Consider the following 19,928-nt stretch of genomic DNA (forward strand, 5'->3'; position numbering starts at 1 on the left):
GGCACAGGGCGGGGAGGCGGCAGCGGCCAGAGCCAAGGAGCCTGGAGTCACGGCTGTGCCAGCAGCATGTGACGTGGGTGCCAGTCAAGTAGCACCCACTTACTGTGTCCCAGTCGCGTGGGACTCGGGTGGTAATACACAGCCTCGCTTCTGCACAGCCCGGCGGGTTCCCGCACCCCTGCAGAGTCCCGCTTAAATTAACGTGGCTCCAGGCAGCAGCGGAGCTCTGCACAAGCATGTTCATCGCTGGGCTGCTGTAAACTTTTGGTACCATGGAGTGTGTCCCTTTCAGGGATGTTTAATACATATCTGCTGGTCTGGAAAAATGCAAACCTATAAGATGTGCTAAAAATCTCTCTGTAAATAAAAGCATTAATGCAAATAACTTCCTACTGAATTAAAGTTTGGGATCTGACTCATTTTAATAAAGATCTAGAGCTTGAAGGCAAATGCTTATCTGTAGAGGAAACAAAATCTTGTTACCTCATTTTCCTCAGTGAAATCTGCTAGTGTAGTGTAGTTCAGCTAGTGTTCCCGAAGCATTTGAAGATCATCAGATAACCCTCTTGACCTGAAGAAGGGAGAGTGTCGTAGAGAAAGCCATAGTTAATGACTTGGGTAGGCTAATTACAACATGTGTTTGCTGTTCCCTGCTCCCTCTCTGACCTCCATTATCCTTCCTAAGTGCTGTTTGGCTATTTAGCAAAGCCTCTTCCATCCTGCAGTGTGTCTTGCCCCTTTTTCCTTCTATTTGGTCGTCTTTGACAGATACTGTCACAGAAGTGTGGGACTGCTGGGCTTTGGGAGACATAAGCAGGAGGAAGGAATCTGTGAGGAAAATAAGAAATTCAGGCTTAAATGTCAGTGAGAGAAGCGAAGGGTAAGGAGAGAAGTGAAAAAGGATATAGATAACTATAGTGTGAGAAAGTAAAAGATATTGCTGAATCTAGACCCATCCTCAGCTATTGCTCATCGCAGGTCATCTCCACCCTGATGCCTTGTCCCTGCCAGCCGCTTTCAGAAACTGTTCACGTGGAGGGTTAGTATGTACAGCAAAAAACCAAGAGAGGGATTCCTGAGGTGGAAGAGAGGCTCCATCCATTCCTGTCCTAAATCTTAAACCGGAGTGGGTATAATTGAGGAGTAGATGTTGTTGCAAAGAAGGAGGCAGCTGTGTGAACCGAGCATCACATTCTGAAAAGAGGATGAAGCCAGATCAAACTACATGGTGACAGATGGCCCACATCAGAAACCAGATGGCCCAGGGAGTCCCACCACTCCTATGAAATAGCAAGTGGAGGAGAAGCCCACAGTGTAGTCCAAAATGTTGTTACACCCTTATGTAAGGGCCACTCATGGTTTGTAAATGATGTTACACTTAGAAATCCAGTCTGTAATGGCTGATTCATAAGCCAGCATGGGCTGCTTGCAGGAAGGGTGACAGATCTGAGACCCAACTTAGTTTTACAAATACGTTTGCATGTGGCTCATCAGCTAACATCAGTGGCTTTCAGGCCAGGCTGCCTTGCAGGCTGTGCAGATGTACCTTGTAAGATGCTAACACTTAGTTAAGGTCTTATCTAATTGATAGTATCCAGAAATGATTATTGCAGCTGCTTCAGGGTGTACAATTATGAGTAATTGCTTGTTTACAAACATGGGTAGCCTTCCTTATCTCAAACCACCTTGCTTTCCTGTTGTGGTCCCTCTCATGGACCTGAGGGCTGTAATCTAGAAGTTGCTCTAAACCTGCAACTGGGCAGTGTGGCTGCATGCTGGTCCGGGCACCCCTACTGTGGCTGGTTGCCCCTCCGATTCGTGGCACGTGTAATCACTGTAATATCAATATTAACCTGTGTGTTTTGCAACTCTTACTATGTCTGCATTTGTGAAGTCTTGCCTTTTCCTTTCTTGGAGGAAGTAAGAGCCATCCAAGACTTGGAAAACTTAAAACATCAACTGAGAATGATGTGAAAGAAAGAAGATTTATAGCTAAAATGTCCCACTAATCCAAGCCCCATCTGTTTGGTACCGTCCTGGAAACAAATTTCAAAGTGGTTCTGAAATGCTAATCTAGTACTGAAATTCTGATCTACTGTTAATGTCAAGTTTATTAAGAGATGTTTTGTACATATGTGAATACATGAAAACTTGCTGGGAGGGATTTGTGTGTTTTGTACATGGGGATTGTATTTTTCAAATCAAAAGCTTCAAGTTCTGTTGATCATTAGGGCAATATAGTATCCCAACATAGAAGCACAAGCACCTTCCAACAGTGCATTAAGCGATGTCGCTAACTTGTCAGCAAATTAAATGTAAAGACAATACAATCCAGACCAAGTAGCTTTGGCTGGAACTTAGATCAAGCGGAGAGTACAGATAGCGATTGATAGCTATTAAAATGCTAAAGCTTGAAAATATTAGTCAGCTTGTTTCTCAGGAGAGGCTGTATTTGAGAGGAAAGGAGGGTTCAGGATTCCTGTGTCCTGTCTGTTGAACCATGGAAGTGTGTGCCAAGGGCTCCTTTCTCGTCTAGGAGCTCTGAGCCCCGCGTGCATCTTCTGTAGCTCTCTGCTCAGACGCTGAATGCATTTGAAATGCGATGCCATTATTTCTGATGCACCCATATGAAATGTACAAAAATCAAATGTCCCTAATTAAAACATTTGTAGGTCTGGTTTAGTAACCGTCGCGCTAGATGGAGGAAACAGGCAGGAGCCAATCAACTGATGGCTTTCAACCATCTGATCCCAGGAGGATTTCCACCCAGTGCCATGCCAACTTTGCCGACGTACCAGCTCTCTGAGCCCTCCTATCAACCCACCTCCATACCGCAAGGTACAGTAGCTAACATGTACTCGGTACAAGTAGTGTTACTGGGGGGTTCCTGCGTTGATCCATTGTAGAAGCATTTTCTTCTCTAATGTAGAAGAAGGAGTGTGTGCTAATTTAGGATCTGAGTCAGCAAGGACCTTGCAAACCTGCTTATTTTAAGCATGTAGGAACTCAGGTTTGTTTTGCTGCAAGAAAGGGATGGTTACATGTGAAGGGTGCTATCTAAACAGTAGCCTCATGCACAGCAGAGGTGCAGTGTTTGGTAAGCGATGTACACGCTTCCCTACCCTTCCGCTGCGTTGGCCTCCTCCGCTGAGAGTGCCCAGCACGGCGGGGAAGGGCACAGGAGTTCCGTTCTGTCATCTTTATTGCTTTCAATGGTTGTGCACTGGAAACTTCTGTGAGTACTCCCGAGTATTTATCTGATGGTGGGGAAAAAGCAGCTATTCATCTTACTTCACATCGGATGGTAGCAGGTCTCTGTATCGTAAAAATTTCTGTTAACCCATCAGAAATTCTGTGAACTTTGACGGATTTGGTGGGGGGTGGGAACAGAGCTTCAAATCCAGGCTACACTACATTTTGCTGTTAAAGAAAAAGCTTGCAGGTGAGTTTTTGTAAGGCAAGTTGCTATGCTTTCCTTGCTCCCTCCTTGAGATTTGGATCCTTACTGGTGGTGGATGTTTTTGTCATGTTCTAATTAAGGGAGTTTTGCAAAGGCTAGGGCTGCTCCCATCCATTGCTAGGTTTACTACAAATCACGGCAGAATTTCTGTGCTGTGACCAGAAGGGGAAAGCCTGTTACCAGTCTTCTAGGCAAAAAAAGCATTTCCTTTTGTTTTTTATATATGCATGTGTGTATTTAAAAAGTATGTATATAAAATGTATATTACATATAATATATTTAGAAAGATAACTTTTTAGATTTTGCTGTAGCAATTCTGAGCAATATGTGCCCACTGAGGATTGTCTGAAAACTGCATGTGTCTGTTGTTATAATTTTTAAAGTCTTTTAAGGATTTTTATGTAATTTAACTGGCCAGTTAAATATCTAGCAATATTAAAGACTTACCTTTCTATTTAACCAGTATTTACATGAAGGCCCTGATGCAATTCTGTCAAGTTGAGCTTCACATAATGAACTTCTTATGCCAGAAAAAAGGAGGAAAACATATCAACATGTTTCTTTTGCTTCTAGCTGTGTCTGATCCAAGCAGTACCGTCCATAGACCTCAGCCTCTTCCTCCAAGCACTGTACACCAAAGCAGCCTCCCTTCGAATCCAGAGAGCAGCTCTGCCTATTGCCTACCCAGCACCAGGCATGGATTTTCCAGCTATACAGACAGCTTTGTGCCTCCGTCCGGGCCCTCAAATCCCATGAACCCTGCCATTGGCAATGGCCTTTCACCTCAGGTCAGTCCTGTGTTTTCAGACAGAGGATTTGCTGTATACCAGAACCAAAGAGTCTATTCCCTCAGGCCACAGTATAATGAATTGCCAAATTTAAACCATAATGTATTCTTTATACAAGCCACATGATTTCAGTTTGCTAGTTTCCTTCTTTTTTTTATTTTTTTCCTCCTACTGGCTGAATCAAGGGTCATAGCTTATATTTAATTTCAAGTGATTTATAATGTAATCATGCAGGCTTCATGTTTACATTTAGTTGTCAAGTGTTTGTAATGTACTGCTATTTTCCTGAAGATCCATGGCTAGGTACAGAAAGTAGATCATGTAGTTTTTCTATAAATAAAATAATCTCTTTAAGATAACCTCACCAAGGTTTTACCGAATGCTGCAGGAAAATTGCAGGCAAGTTGTACGAGGAGAGTTCCAAGGGCTGAGCAGTACACATTGAGATGAGCCATAATCGAGTTATAAATACATAAATTAGAAGTATTACTGCTCTCTGGCAATTTATAAATGCATGAATACCATAATTGTTTTTCTAATTTGCATGAGCTCTTTTTAGGAAATCATGTTAATAAATTGCCTTGATAATTGAGTGTCAAAAGGTTGGTTACATTTTCCTACACGCAGCATCTGTCTGAAGCTGACATTATTAGTTAAAGCTTGAATAGATGGTACGTTATTTTATTAGTGAGAGCTTTGCCCAGGTGCTTGGAAAGAGATGTCCACTAAATTCTGAGAAGTCACAGAGAGGATGCAATCTATAATTACAATCAGGAATCTCTTCAGGGCTGAAAGTGAGAGTTTTAACAGCTTTATCTTCTTTCTACCCTTTTTTCCTCTCAGTGGTTAGAAAAACAGAGAGAAGCTCAGAATGACACAAATGAAAAGTGAAAAGACAATTATACTCAATTACACACTAATCACTGACTATCACCACTGCCTAAGCAGGGAGAGGGCATTCTAATAGGCAGAAAATGAGATTTTAATGGCACAAAGGGTGGCCAAAATAACGACTCATATATCTTTGCCTCCTTCGTTTTCTTCAACTTGTGGTTTGCATCTCGGGAGTACAGTTCCTGGTTCCTGTGCAACGGTGATAACTCTGTGCAGCTGAAAAGTTCAAAGGCACTGGAGTTGAAAAGAATGAATAACAAAGGCAATGAAATAAACATTTTTGCCCAAAGGCAAAAGTTCATAAACCCTTTTTTGTAACAGTAAATGTAATTAAGTTTCACAGATTCCTATAGCATAGAGTGGGGTACAAAACTTCATGGCTTGAAACCTCAGGAAAAAAATACCAATAGAAAAACAAACGGATGTGCTTCCACCAAGACTTGAATGGATTTTGTTCTAAAAAATTCTGATTTCTAAATGCAATCTCCAGCAAAAGCCATGACATTATATTAGTTGCTTCACTTTTTTTATAAGTGGCAAGTTTCATAGTGTGCAAGGCTTCCACAATTTTGACATAAACGTCTTTCTGGGATTCAGCGGTTAATCCATCAAAAGTAGTTGTTAGTGTCAGTTTAAATGTATGTTGGTTCTGCCTATGGAAAACGTGATCTTTTTTTCTTTTCACAAAGCTTTTATTGTCTGTGACAGAGAAGTAGAGCACAACAGTAAAGAAATCTTGTGGTGTCTGGGCAAAGTGGGACAAAAAAGTGAGGCCAGGTTTCCTCCCCACAAAGTCTTGCTGATTTGAGGTTTGATATAATCAAAAGGAGATCCCGGAGCAGATTAGACGTCTTTAATCAGTTACTGTGCTTCTTTACACCCAGCCCTGTCTTTACGCTATGAAACTTCTGGGTTTTGTTGTTTTTCCTTAGACTTTTGAAATCTTTTCCTACCCCAGTGCTTAGAGCTCCTGGCCCCATCCTGCATCTTTACCAACAGGTTTAGGAGAAGGCTGACGTGTTCGTCTCTGAATGCATACAGGAGATTACTTACCTCCATTTAGATTTTGAACAGCTTTTTGGCAACCAAATTATTACCTTCACTGGGTGATAAAGATCTTTCCATCAAACAAACAAACAAAAAACCCAGCCCTAAATTCAGGCAGTGTTACCAACAGCTCGTCTAAAACAATTTTGGGGCCTAAACAATGACTTAGAGACAGGTTATAAAATGTGTGTGTGTATAAAATGACGTACCTAGGCTTTGTGTTTACATAAGGGAGTGATACAGCCTCAAATGCGTAAATTATGGGCAACAAATCGTGGGACTCTAGCAAAACAGCGATTGTGCTTTATGCCCGAAAGAAGAGCCTCCGACATCGGTCACGTACGTGCGACGTTACTGTGTGTGAACACCCCTTAGTCGTGGGTTGTGTCGCAGTGCATCCCCTTGTCATGCTTCCTCGGGGCTCTTCCCACAGGCACCCAGGTGTCCAGCAAGTCGAAAGCCAGTTCTGCGTTGGGGATTTCATGAAGAGGGAGAAGCAGGAGTTTTCCCGCTGAGTGGGCATGTTGCAGTGCCCTGCCTGTGTGCGTGGAATTTAGATGAGGAGGAAAGAAGGTCTTTTTACTAGCTGGTGGTTTTTTGACCACAATAAATCTGGGTGTGTGAGCAATTAACATAATGTTTCCACCCATCAATGTCCTCTCGGGCAAGTGCTCTGGACATACTGTGTGTGAAGCTGAATTTATGGTGACTTGGGGGGGGTGGTGGCGGGGGGAGCTTTGTCTGAAGCCCAAATAATCTTTTGTGATTTTAAAAAAAAAACAACCCTCAGAATATGCAGAACAAAATCTAATATTAAGATTCAGAGGATCATATTCTTACCAGATTTAAACCTCCTTTTCCCCTTTGACTTTAACATATTCTAAATGAGGGTCTGACACGCAGGCCCCTGGGGAAGCTTTATTTTCCATGTAGGATGTTTCCTTTCTAACTTTGTTTTTGAGTACGATGGACAAATACGTTGTTTCAGGCAAGGACTGGGTGAAGGCAGAGGGCAAGGGGAGATGGCTAGGGTGCTGTAATTTTATTTTTTATCTGTTAACCATGAACTTGGAAGTTAGAGGAGACTGTATATTTTAGTCAGTTTTAGGAAGCAGAATGCTCCATAACATACCTGTTTTGCAGTCTGGGAAATAAGATGTTGTTGCACTTGTTTAAAAGAATAGAAAGGCTCCCACCTTGTTAATACTATTTAGCACTTTTTAACATCAAGACAAGAGCTGCAGTTCTCTTCCAGGTGACTGATTATTCTCCTTGCTCATCTGGCTTACTCGTCGCTACCTGGCTGTGGTGAGAGAGCCTCTGTCTTACAGACCTGCAAAGGGCTGACTTTTGCAGGAACAGGACAGGCATTAACATCTCGGGGAACTGGTAGCCAGTTCCTTGTGTGTATTTCATCCTTGTTTGTATTTCCTGAAAAAGCAACCAAACTGCAAGCACACCATCTCAGCCAGAGCTCTTTAAATATCATGTCAGAATGGAGATTATTAGTGTGTAATATATGTAAATTGCATATTTTTGTGTTTTCTATGCTTATTATGCAGCTTCCTGCCTTTCATGCATACGTTTATGGGAATATTGTATTTCCTTTTCAAATTAGGTTTCACTTGCTCAGTGCATTTTCTTGTAACAAACATTTGTTAACTCAGAATTATTATGGAGTAGCATATCTATGTGTTAATATGTGTGTACGGGACTTAAGCGTGCCTCTGAATTGGCACCTCACTTTCTGATCTCGGCATTAATGGTCATCGCTGGTTCTTCCATGGAAATCAGAAGAGCGACTGCAAAAGCACATGTCTCGCAACTGCAGGTGTATGGTCTTACTAGAGTGCAGATTGTTTTTAAGACAGGATATCAATATTTTGAACTGCTTCATTTAAGATAAGGAAAAAGGCTTTTCCAGTGTACATGGGCATCCCTTGACCTTGTCATGTGCTTTTTATTAGTGTCGAAGCAGCAGTTTGCTCTACACCGGGCGGTTCAGGCAGTTTGCTGGTTTTGAAGCGTGCCATTTCGGACTGCTCGTGGGTTCAGACCCAGCAGCAATACTCTGCTCGCATTGCTGCCCGCAAGGCCACTCGCTTCCTGTATTTAACCCGTAGGATACCCAGACTTGACCAGTACTGCACCATTAAGTTTTTACTGCAAAAAGAACAAACATGCGTAACCTGTCTCCTGCTGGATATAGTTTTTTTCCTCCTTGCCCCCTAGAAAACTTCTCAGATCTACTTTTTCCTTTTGCTTGTCATCTTTCCCGTAATTGCGTCAAACCAGCAACTTTAAAGGCTGCAGTTTCAAAATGGGAAGTGGGCTGAATGTTGAATGGGCTGTGTAGAAGGTCATAACGGTCTTTAACAACGTTTGCAGTTCTCATGCCGTTACCTGGAGCTCAGGAATAATCTTGATAAGAAAATTCCAAACTTTTCTGTGAACAGCAGTAAAGATGCAAGCTGTTTCAAGGTTTCTTTCTTCTACTGTCAAAACATTTCATTGCCTGAGTTTCAGAATTATCCTGTAACTCTTTTTGGTGAGATAGATCATAAGCAGTTGGCTTCTCTTAAGTCTTTGAGGGCACTTGGTTTTCATTAACCTGAAGTATGGAGCTGCTGGCAGCTGTCGAATCAGTTAGATATGTTCATATTGTCTTGTTAACTCTGCTTTTAAGGGAAACACAGGAACCAGTGGCTAAAAACTTGCATTCCCTCATTAAGAGGGACAAGAGGGGGAAAAAAAGGCAACTATTAATTTATTATGCTTTTTTCCTATACCTTCTGTTGAATTACTGTCCAACTGGTTACCCACAGAAACATTTCATTTGGATCCAATCCGACACCAATGAGAAGCTCATGTCACAATGAGCACACATCTTTGTCACAATGAACTTGGCTTTGAGAGGTCTTTGCTTAATGACCCAAGAACGTGAGACAGAGGTCAGGGATTTCTTTGTGAGGAAGAAAGTTAATTATATAATTTTCATGAACACTAGTTTTGGGTTTTGTTTTTCTTTTAATTAAAAAAAAAAAAGTTCAGCCAATGGGATTGATTATTGCTCTTTCTATAGTGGGTACAAATAGATGGGATCCCATAGTTTTGTAATTGTTATCATGCAAGAATAATATAATTTATTATTTGTTTTGTAAATATTGTAGTAATTACATTTTACATATTATAATTATATTTATATAGAATATAACATACATAATAAAATATATTAAAGTAACAACAATAAACAGGTGACGTTACAGTTTGAATGTCCATCTTGGCTTCTGTCTGTGGGCTTATTTCCACCTCCATCCCCACCCTGCCAGAGAAGTTGGGGCAGTTGGGGGCACAGCTTCAGCCTTCAAAAAACAGATCTCTTACAGCTCAGAAATCTTACATGGAGATACGAAAAAGCTCTGGACTTCTCTGGAACTTTAGCCAATTGTACTGTAACTTCATGAGAATAAATGTTTAGAAATACAATTAAACAGTGTACATATAGAAGAGATCAGTTTCTTGATTTTATTAACCCTTTTTTAATGATATTGCTCACAAAACTGACTTAACCTTTTTCCATAATAATTTGTACCATTTAGAATATACACAGGCTGATTAGTCAGTATCACTGCAGCCATTAAAATATATTTTAATTTTTGCTACACGTAGAAGTTCAATTTGAACCACTTGTTAGGTGAATGTATGAGTCAGCCCTTCTTAGAGTATATGACTGGCATGCATTGGTGAACTTCTACTTCTTTAATAAATTTACAAAACAGAAGTATCAACAGGAATATGAATACTTGCATATTTATTCAATTAAGGACTGGTATATGAATGAGAGCTTTGTCATGAGTAATCACAGATGGCTCACTTGAGTCCTTAATTATGCTCTATGTTTTAAATTTCCAAAGAAAGGTACTAAAAATATCACGGCATGATTCAGTGAAAAGCTTATGTTGCAGTGGGATCAGAAAGAGCAGAATTTCCTCCTTAGCAAAGTCACTCTAGAAAGCCATGCATCCATCTTCAAATGCATTGGGCTCAATTTCCTTCAAAACTTCCTACCTCTCTAGAAAAATAACTGTTTCATTTTTATATTGATTTTTTGCCAGGACATCAGTAATAGTCATAATTTTCTAATAAAAGAAAGGCTGAGTGCCGAGTCAGGATACAAAGAGCCTTCCTCTAGCCACAGTAGCAAAATACTTGTTTTTCCCCAGTGATGGTTAGATCAGAGGCACTTACATTAATGGCAGCCTCATGCATGAATCCTTCCTTACTGGTTGGATTCTTCCCGTTATGCTTGTCCATTATCTTTTTTTTCCCCCACATTTATGGATAACTTACTGCTTTTACCTAAATGCCTAGGATTTTGTAGCAATTTCCTGTTTTTAAACCCAGCCATGTAGGTGTAGATCATGCAGTAGCCGTTGTTGTAGGGCCAAACGTTGAGTTTGGTGAGAGTCATCCTGTGAAAGCTTTGTAGATCCCATCCCCTGGCCATCTGCCAGCAAAAAAATTGAGTATTGTTTGAACTAAAAAAAAGTGTGCTACTTCTGTTTTGCTTTTAGAGGGAACAAACCTGTGTATCCCAGTTGTGGAGGGAGGGTGTCTGAGAGCCCAGCTAGAGACAGCTGGGGTGGTTTTCATGATGGTCAAAATCCTTCTTTTGTGTTTTGGGTTGAGTAGAAGGTGGGAGGAGAAGCTTTCATAGGCACAGCACAACGTAAGCTCCAATTTAGGCTTGTTATGAATTCTTGTATGTAATATTGCCGTATTTAAGCATTTAAACTCGTGAGTCTACAGTCTCTGAGACTGCCTGAAAAAGTTTTGGGATGTTTAATTTAACATATATACAATTATATATTCATATATATATATAAGCTGTGAGTATATATTCCTCTTTGGGCTTTCTGTTTTACTTTTTCAGTTGCCTTAACATTTTTGAAGCTTTTCCATACAACCAGGAGCTAGAAAATTAGCTTCTCTTTGAATTATTATGATAACGTTACCTACTCCTGTGACTCCATGATCGAGCACCTGAAAAAAGCCGAGTTCGTGATAGACTGTGATAATGTTGTGAACATCAGCAATCTCCTGTAGATAAAAAATATAATTCATGAAAGATCAAGTTATCCTCTTCATTACCCTAAATGTACACCAGCGTACCTTCTCTAATTTCAGTGTAGCTACCACTGATGTCTGGGGGTGTGAAATCAGTATGAGGTCTCATTTGATATGAGTATGCAGAAGGTCAGATCATCAGATGTTCAAAGTCAGTGTATTTGATCCTATTTTTCATTAACCAAGCATGTGGTTCCCAGTGCTTGCCGTTTGGCACGGAAATGTTTTCTGTTGGGTTTCTTTGTGTATTCAGCGGAAATACTCATATATATAAAATGAATCGGCATCATGGTTCTAGGATTCTATACGTATAGATCCATGTAACTAATTAATTTTCATTAATCTTCTAAAATCTCTCATTCTAATGCACTAGAGCCATCCTTTTTGTGTTTCCTTGCGCAATATTTTGTTTTTGAGAGATTTTTCTCCGGTGAAAAGAGCTAACAGCAGGTAACGCCATTCATCTCGGAAGGAGTTTGAAATTTTCAGTGTTAGTGATGAATGAGGGTATCTGACCCACATCTGGTTTACATTAGAATGGAACATTGCCCTGACATCGTTAGGAGCATTTGTCAAGATTCCCTGGACAGAGCTTCTGTAAATTACATGCTGCAAATGTGTCAGGGTCAGATAAGAGGATATCATTAACTCCACTAAAGTTTACTCATGATTCTGTCAGTTCAACTTAATACGTTAACGTCCAACAATTTTCCTTGAGCTGTTTCATTAAATCTTTCATTCACAGGAGGAGGAAAAAAATGTATCACTGTACCCAAAAATATTGCACATGTTCTTTTCTCACAAATCATATTAATTGCAGACATGGTCACAAAGCATATTAAATGCAGGCATGCGTAAATGAATTAAAACATATGAGAATTTTATTGTGCCTATGGTAGGTCCTACATCCTAAAATACCAACCACATTAACGGGCATAATGTTTCATTTAAATAAAATAAGCTTTTTCTCAGTTTAATGGCCTTTATTTTGTTGATAATAGAAGTATTTTCTAATAGCTGATAATGGACCAGATGTTGCGTACATGGTCTTTAAGACTTTCATCACCCAATTTCTCCTCCTCTTGCTGGATCATATCCTCAGCTAGTGATGCTGTGCTGACCCCACCAGCAAGGGATTTGTCCGAGTGAATATTTTGGGTTGCTTGGGATGTGCCCTCTGAAAACTTTTCTGTAGAGTTTGGTTGTTGCAGTTCACCATGATCTCTTTGCTTATTCCTAATTTTGCACCTGTGTTTTCTAATAGAACTATTTTACCCTTTATATATACTGTCTTTTACTCTATAAGCTCAGAGGCTATGCATCAACGTTTCTGCTTGTGTTTTTTAAATGATGAGAACAAAATATGTAGCCAAAAGGCTTACAGCCCATTTTTTTTGTGTTTAGAGCTAGAGTTCTTTTCTAAAATAAATTGAATAGTTACAGCAGCATTTGGTTCTAGGTGTTACATCAGCCCTTGATTTTTCTTTCAACTTTTTTGGGATCCAGATGAACGAGGCTGACAATTACTACTTTGGCTTTCCTGAAGTAATTCAGAGGGAAGTACATATTTTCTAGTAATTTGGATGGTATATGGATTGAATAAATTAATTTTCTTCTTTTATTCCTGTAAAACAATCAGATTTGTTTACCTATTTAGAACTATTTTGTTTCATACCAGCAGAAGATGAGTTGCAAAATCCAGATCTTCGGTGTCTGTCCTATACCACTAAGCCGAGGGTGCCAAGCATCTTGCAGACGTGGCCCATTAATGGCTTTCTAATTGATTAGGTGAAATTCAGCCATGCCCTTCCTGTAACTCCTTGTATGGGTGATAAGGTCATGGCACATACCGTATGAAAGACTTCTGCCCTGAGGCTACTTCCCTTATAGCTTTCAAAACAGACATGACCAAAAATCTAATTACTTAGATACTAATCAACTGCAGGATGATTCTGAAGGCTTCTGAAGAAGATATTCCTGAGAAGATGGTTACTGTTCAGACTTCACTTTCTCCACCTCGGAGAGTGAGCGAGCTGTGTCAGTTCTGCTCCGAAGTGTCTATTAGCTGCATGTGTGCTTAATAAAAAGATGCCTAAAGACTTGTGTTATCTGATTAATTTACAATTTTTAAAGTAAATCTCATCAAATGCTAATTTTAGTGTGTCGGAGAAGATAGAGCTCTGTCCAAATAGAGATGCTACCAAAATTTGTGTGGCTTTTGAGATCATGTCTGGATACAGGTTTAAATTTCAAGACAAATCTCTAACTCTACAATAACTTCCAATCCCAAATCTTTTGAGCTCACTCTTTTTGCTGGCAAAGTCCAAACAATGCTGTGTTGGGCTCTATTCTGCTGAAAATATTAAACAGAAGAAAGCTTAGTTAAAGGACATAGTTGGTAAAATAGCTATTTGCCCAGCTCAGCAACTGGTCCTAAAAGTCCTGGTGGAGACAGCGTGTCGTATGAGGGCTCTTACACAGAGAATATTGCCATCGGAACTCCATCGGGGCTGCCAGGGCGACGCGAGCCCAGCCCGTTCTCCCTGCTCTTGAACTTGGAACAGAACGTGATGAAGCCCTGTAAATATCACATAGGTGCTGAGCGGGAATGGAAGGGGCTGCGCACTTAGTTCAGATTTCTGATAAACCATGTGTGTTTTCAACTGTAGTCAAAACCATGATGCTTGTGCCAACATAAATATTTTCCAAAGTAGTAATTTTCAATGTAAATGTTTAAGTTAAGCTATGTTCTTTTGTGGATCTTTCTCTTCTTTCAACTCTGTGTTAATTCTGAAGGACAAGGATTAATATAATCTAAACGAACATAGGTTCTAATATTCTATCCTGCTGGCGCAACGTCAGATCATTAAGCAGGCTAGATTTTCTGGACCATATAATTTTCCAAAGGTACAAGAAAAAATATTTGTAATTCCTGAAACAGAAAAACTCACTAAAATAGTCTTCAGAAATGTTAATACTTTACAGGAACCAATTTGTAGAAGAAAAAGTTGAGCGCCCATTTATTTCAGTTTCTAGGAGTTTGGGGGACAAAATGCTGTGCAGGTTGCTGTGCAAATAACATGATTTTTCAATTTGTGGTGATTCTGGAGATGATTTAAATTAGTTTTTTATTGATCTCAAATTCTTTTAATATGATCTGTGCATTGAAAAGGTTATTTGAATTAAATAGAAAATACCTTATAGCCTGAATCCAAATTCTTCTTTTGTGTTTTTTAACTTAAAAGTTACAAGATTTCAGTATCAAAATGAAGTCGTCAGACATATTTTGAAACTTCTTTTTGCATGAATACTTCAGTTTGTGAAGCATTCAGAAAATAAACGCATGTTTTTCTGCTTAGTGAAACAAGTGAACATTCTAGTGCTGTAAGTAGTAACTGAACTTCTGACTCAGCATTTTTTTTTTTTTCCGGTGAGATGTCTTGGGTGCATCTGATGCCGAGATGTTTTGCGATCTTGATGCAGGTATTGGGGTGTCTCCTTTTGAAGTACTCTGCTTGCTCTTTTCCTTGTCAGACATGTAAGACCTGGATAGGTCTTCCTTCCTACTTTAATCATGATCCCTGGGGGTTGTTTCATTTGTTTATTATGAAACAAACAAAACTCAGTGCTGGGACCACAAGCTCCCTACAATTCCGTTTTTTGTTTGTGATGGAAAATAAATATAATTCAAGGAGGAGCATCAGAACTTCAGGAACCTGACATGTTCATATGAGCATAGACTTAGTCTTTACAAAATAGACTCCATTTTTAATAATTTCTTTTTAGTTTATGATAAGAAGCTCAGTAAAGCAAAATTATTATCAAATAGCATATGTCAGATATTTGTAATGCCTTTTCAGAGGAAGAACAACCTGTAAATTATCAGAATATGCTGTTTTGGCAGAAGCTGTATGCCAGCCATCCGTTATAAGCTACAAACTATTTCTCAGGCTTTGAAGTGCAACTTATTCCAGCAGAAGCAACCAATTCTCGCAGTAGTACTTATTTTCAAAATGTGCTACAGAGATGTGCCAGGAAAGGAAATGCATACCACCCCACAGGGTGAATGTTTTTTGTGCAACCATAACTTACTACTGCAGCTTCTTTCACTCCTGCTTGAAAGCACAGGTGCTTTTGCAAATTTTTTTTTGCTTTTCTACTGGAAATTATGGCCAGTGGGGTGGGCTTTTATAGGGACAAGCACGTATTTTCAAGTAACCTCTTTTCAATTAATCTTGACTGCTAATTTTGTAACTGTTCATGTACAAGCAGCTTATTAAGGGAGTCACAGTCGACTTGAAGCTGTCTGGAACGCCTGACCATTGCTGTTGTGTCCTCTAAGGCGGCGGATGAGGTTGAGCACTGGCGTTATGACCAGCACTTCACTCTGTCGTTCATTTCTTCTTCACAGCTTTTCTGTGTTTGTAGATCATACAGGACAGTGTGGATAAAGAGCCATTACCTGCTGCTTATTCTCTTATAATTGAGTCCTCAAGGAATACGCATCTGCAGAGGTCCCAGCTGGGGCATGGGAGGATCAGGCACTCTAAAATCATAAGTTTTTAAAAGTATTTTTCCTTACTTGCTCTTGGTATCACTTTTTATTGGTGGTTAGCCATCAGTTTTTATTTTGGTGGATGATGCAACCAAATTCCACTTCCTCTTTGGATTAGATACTCAAGGCATAGTTTGAATACCAAGTCTTACCTATTTTAGGAAATGAAATGACAGACTTGAGAACTCCTGTGGCTCTGTAAGCAATACAGTTCTTCGCATAGTTTAACTCTTCCTATTATTCAACCTTTTATTTTAGGTAATGGGACTCCTGACTAACCACGGTGGTGTGCCTCACCAGCCCCAAACCGATTATGCCCTGTCCCCTTTAACTGGGGGCCTGGAGCCCACCACCACTGTGTCAGCCAGCTGCAGCCAGCGGCTGGATCATATGAAGAGTTTAGACAGCCTGCCTACGTCCCAGTCCTACTGCCCACCAACCTACAGCACCACGGGTTACAGCATGGACCCTGTCACAGGCTACCAGTATGGACAATATGGACAAAGTGAGTATTGGGACGCTTGCCCTGTGAAGCGCGGTACTGTACCTGTTTATCTCAACGGTCTGTGTTTTCTGGCTGTAACAAAGAAAATGATGAACGGGGATCCTAATGGCTGACTACTGCTTCTCTCCAAAGCCGAGCGGAGTGCACTGGTGAGATAGCTGATTGTTTGAGCAAGATTTCTGCTGCATAATTATTTTCTTAAGTGATGTCAACAACATCTTGATGTTATTAATTGTTGAGACATGAAACCTGATTGCCATTAGGTAAAACATAAGGGTTGTCCAAAATGAAATAACCACTGGCATTCCACTATTAGAAACACATGTTCTTAATGAGGTCAGCTCAAGAATCATTACAGTATATAATCCCAGATACATAGAGTTTTGTCAAACTTGTCCTAGGAATAAAAATATTAGTCCCTTTCCTTTGATATATCAGTATTAAATATGACAATGTCAACCTGTAGTTGGCATGGCCCCATGCTGTGAGGTTGTCATAGCATGACTTAAAAAGCTTCTTTTGCTCTTTTGCAGGTGCCTTTCATTATCTGAAGCCAGATATTGCATAAATGAACTGTCCACTTCAAGTTAAAGCTGGTCTTGTTTTCCGGTCTCACTCCAAGGCTTGGATACGAGGGATCTTCTCAACACACTGCAGTCTAAACTGGGGCAGTCCCAATGAGAGAAGTCAGGCTTGTTATGTTCTCTCCAGTCATAGCTTTTAGTAGACTTTTGAAGGCTGGACAAAGCTATACAGAAGACAAAGGCCAAAAGCAATAATGAATAAATAAACGCGACATGGTTCGTTATGAGTGGGTATATAAAACAGAGCAGGATTTAATATCACTGCCTGGCAAAACATTCCATTTTTTGTTGTTGAAATTAATGTGCATTGATTGGGACAAATGGAACATTTTGAAACTTCAAGCAGTTGAGCTCTGCGTACTCTGACTCATCTGACATCCAGTGCTGACTTTAGTCTAACTTTAAAACTGCTCAGTTTCTGAAGCAAGGGCGGGAGAACCTCTTTCATTTTACACACTGGAAGTTGTCATCAAGAAGAAATGTCACATAGGAAGCTAGGATAAGCGCGAAAGTCTTCCCAAGCAACTTATCGGTTACCTTACCATGACTTTGTAATCATGTTGTCAATAAATGTCACTTGCAAGTTTTGCTTTACCAAGAGATAAGATCTTGTGTAACATGAAAAACAGGTTTTACCTTCTTGTATGTGGAGTTTTCCTAGTCCGTTGTACCTTTTCAAACAAACACGGGAGAAAAAAGATCAACACCACCACGACTGATTTTTCACAACTGCCTAGCAATGTGCAATACTGTGTACCTCACACAAACTTTGGGAACATCCAAAGTCATATAGATAGAATCAGAACTATATTTTTGCAGGTACTTTTATTTTTGCAATGCGTAATTCCTGATGATAAAATACAGAAATGTTGCGGTGTGCTGGACAACTAAAGTCCAGCTTGCTAATCATGATTTAAAGGTGATTTTCAGGAAACAATACGAGGAAATTACTACGTTTACATTTTTTTAGTGATGTACAGGACATGGACAGAGATGGACCTGTATTTGACACGTTTGTTTAAATTATACAACGATATCCAATATAGAAAATATAATTATAGGAAACAAGGTTTACAAGAAGTTTGCGTTGTGACATTTTAGAATGTCAATAAATTTGTGTTTTGTGATGTTGAGAGGAAGAGGAAGATGGAAGGCGGTGTTATTTATTTCTCTCTATTCTTGGAACAAAGAGGGAGGCAGAACACAAATACATTCCTTTTAGCGTTAAGGACTATGAAGTAGTGAGTTAGACTAGGTTCAGTACAGAGGTTAGTTCACACATTGGTCTTAAGGGTGATGGAAAAATGAAATATTATCTTTGTGTTGCAGCCTCTACAACAACACGTGTGTTGTAAAAAAAAAAAAAAAAGAACAAAAAACAAACGTCTTTCATGTAAAAAGTTCAGTAAATATTTACTATTTATAATGAATAAACATTATGAAGATTTGCAAAGCACTGATGATTTTGTCCTAAAATGTAGTATTGTGCTAAATACATTGATACATTTTAATCTGAATATCATGAAGAAATAAACCATGTTATCTTCAATGCAAACTGTATTTATTATGTAAGCGCATTCTGTACACGTCCTAGGGCTGCGGAGCCTCGGGCAGCCTCTGTGTCCAGGTACTGCCAATGGGCCGCTCCCAGCTTTGCGTTTGTTAACGAACCAGGCGTTTTTCAAGTGCTATTGGTACCGGTAGTACATCTTCCCAGCAAGAGAAAAGCATTGTGCCTTGGCGGTGCATTTAAAAGAAAATAAAATAGGCTTAAACCCAGCACAAGTAGGGCAACTGGGATGGCTTCATGCAATGCAGGAACTTTGTTATCAGTTATGGATGGTATCTGTCCCGAATTACTTTTTTTTTCCTTGGAAGCCTCAAAAAATTTTTAATAGGCTTATGAACAAGCCGACTGAAAGACGTGGGAGACCCTTCAAAACAAATGGAGTAAGTTTTACTGGCACATCACTGTGTGAGGAAATTTTACTTCACACTAGGCTTGGTGGACATTTAATTTCCTTACCATTTTGTGGGGGATGTAACCACCTTGAATTTCTTTCAGCTTCTGTTTGCATATTTTTTTTTACTTTCATTTTGTTTTTTTTTAACTCTAGCCCTCTTCCGTTGGAAAAGAAAGGAATATACTTTTTGAAGAGAGGATGTTAAAAAAATTCTGAAAATTGGGGAAAATTGATTTCTTTTTTTCTTTCCAGTTAATGTTTCTCTGATATGCTTTTAATTTCTGTGACAATTAAAATTTAAAAGTCTCTTATAAATACTATTCCCTGCTCTAAGCTTCTGATTTTTCTGATGTTTTTTCAACGTTCTTTCCCTTCCCTGAGGACTTGGTCCTTGGCATTTGTCTTGTGCCCTAGGCTTGCTGTAAAGGCCAAATAAACCTCTCTTTCCCCACTTGCAATCCCTTTGCTGTAAAATAGGGGATAAAAGCCTGCTTGCGGGCACAGTTTGGAACTGGATGCCCTCTGTAGGAGCGCTCCTTCCCAGGAAGACCGTACCGTTGTTGCAGGATGAATGCAAAATGCCACCTTTGCTGTCTGTGTGGGGTGGGACAGAGTGGTGATGGCTGCTCCATCCTCTTTTTAAGCGTCTCCCAAGCACTTCCTCGTGTGAAAGGCTAACGCAGAGCAGGAGAGCCTGGAAACCAGAGAGGTAAGGAGAAAGTCATCCAGTCCTCCCACAGGCAAGCCATGCAGGCAGGGGACTGGGGTGAGATCTTCCCAGAAGAAGTGAGGAGCCGGGGCAGAGAGACTAAGCAGTTCCTTGATTTATGACATGCCATAGGAATCTTTGACAGAGCTATACGGATTACCTGGAGTACCGTTGATCCCTTCTTGTTATCACTGTCGGGGCTGAAGAGGTTCTTGGGAGCCATGTGTTTCTGGAATACGAGTCCTGAACACTCAAAGTGGCACGAGCCTGCCACGGATATTGCGTTGTGACAGGA

The 19,928-nt window shown here is 40.0% G+C and overlaps 1 protein-coding gene across 1 annotated transcript in view; it reads left to right on the forward strand.

Annotated features, from left to right (window-relative positions):
* LOC104616443 (paired box protein Pax-3) overlaps nt 1-17,034 on the forward strand; it is a gene marked incomplete at its 5' end in the record, with an annotated part of 25,631 nt that extends 8,597 nt beyond the window's left edge. Inside the window, 4 exons of the mRNA XM_010281455.1 lie at nt 2,673-2,838; nt 4,034-4,248; nt 16,130-16,376; nt 16,910-17,034. Coding sequence (XP_010279757.1) covers nt 2,673-2,838; nt 4,034-4,248; nt 16,130-16,376; nt 16,910-16,944 — 663 coding nt within the window. The remainder of the gene's footprint in view (nt 1-2,672; nt 2,839-4,033; nt 4,249-16,129; nt 16,377-16,909) is intronic.
* Nucleotides 17,035-19,928: the final 2,894 nt, after the last annotated feature.

The sequence above is a fragment of the Phaethon lepturus genome, unplaced genomic scaffold (assembly GCF_000687285.1).
Source record: "Phaethon lepturus isolate BGI_N335 unplaced genomic scaffold, ASM68728v1 scaffold10802, whole genome shotgun sequence".
In the NCBI taxonomy this organism is placed as follows: Eukaryota; Metazoa; Chordata; class Aves; order Phaethontiformes; family Phaethontidae; genus Phaethon; species Phaethon lepturus.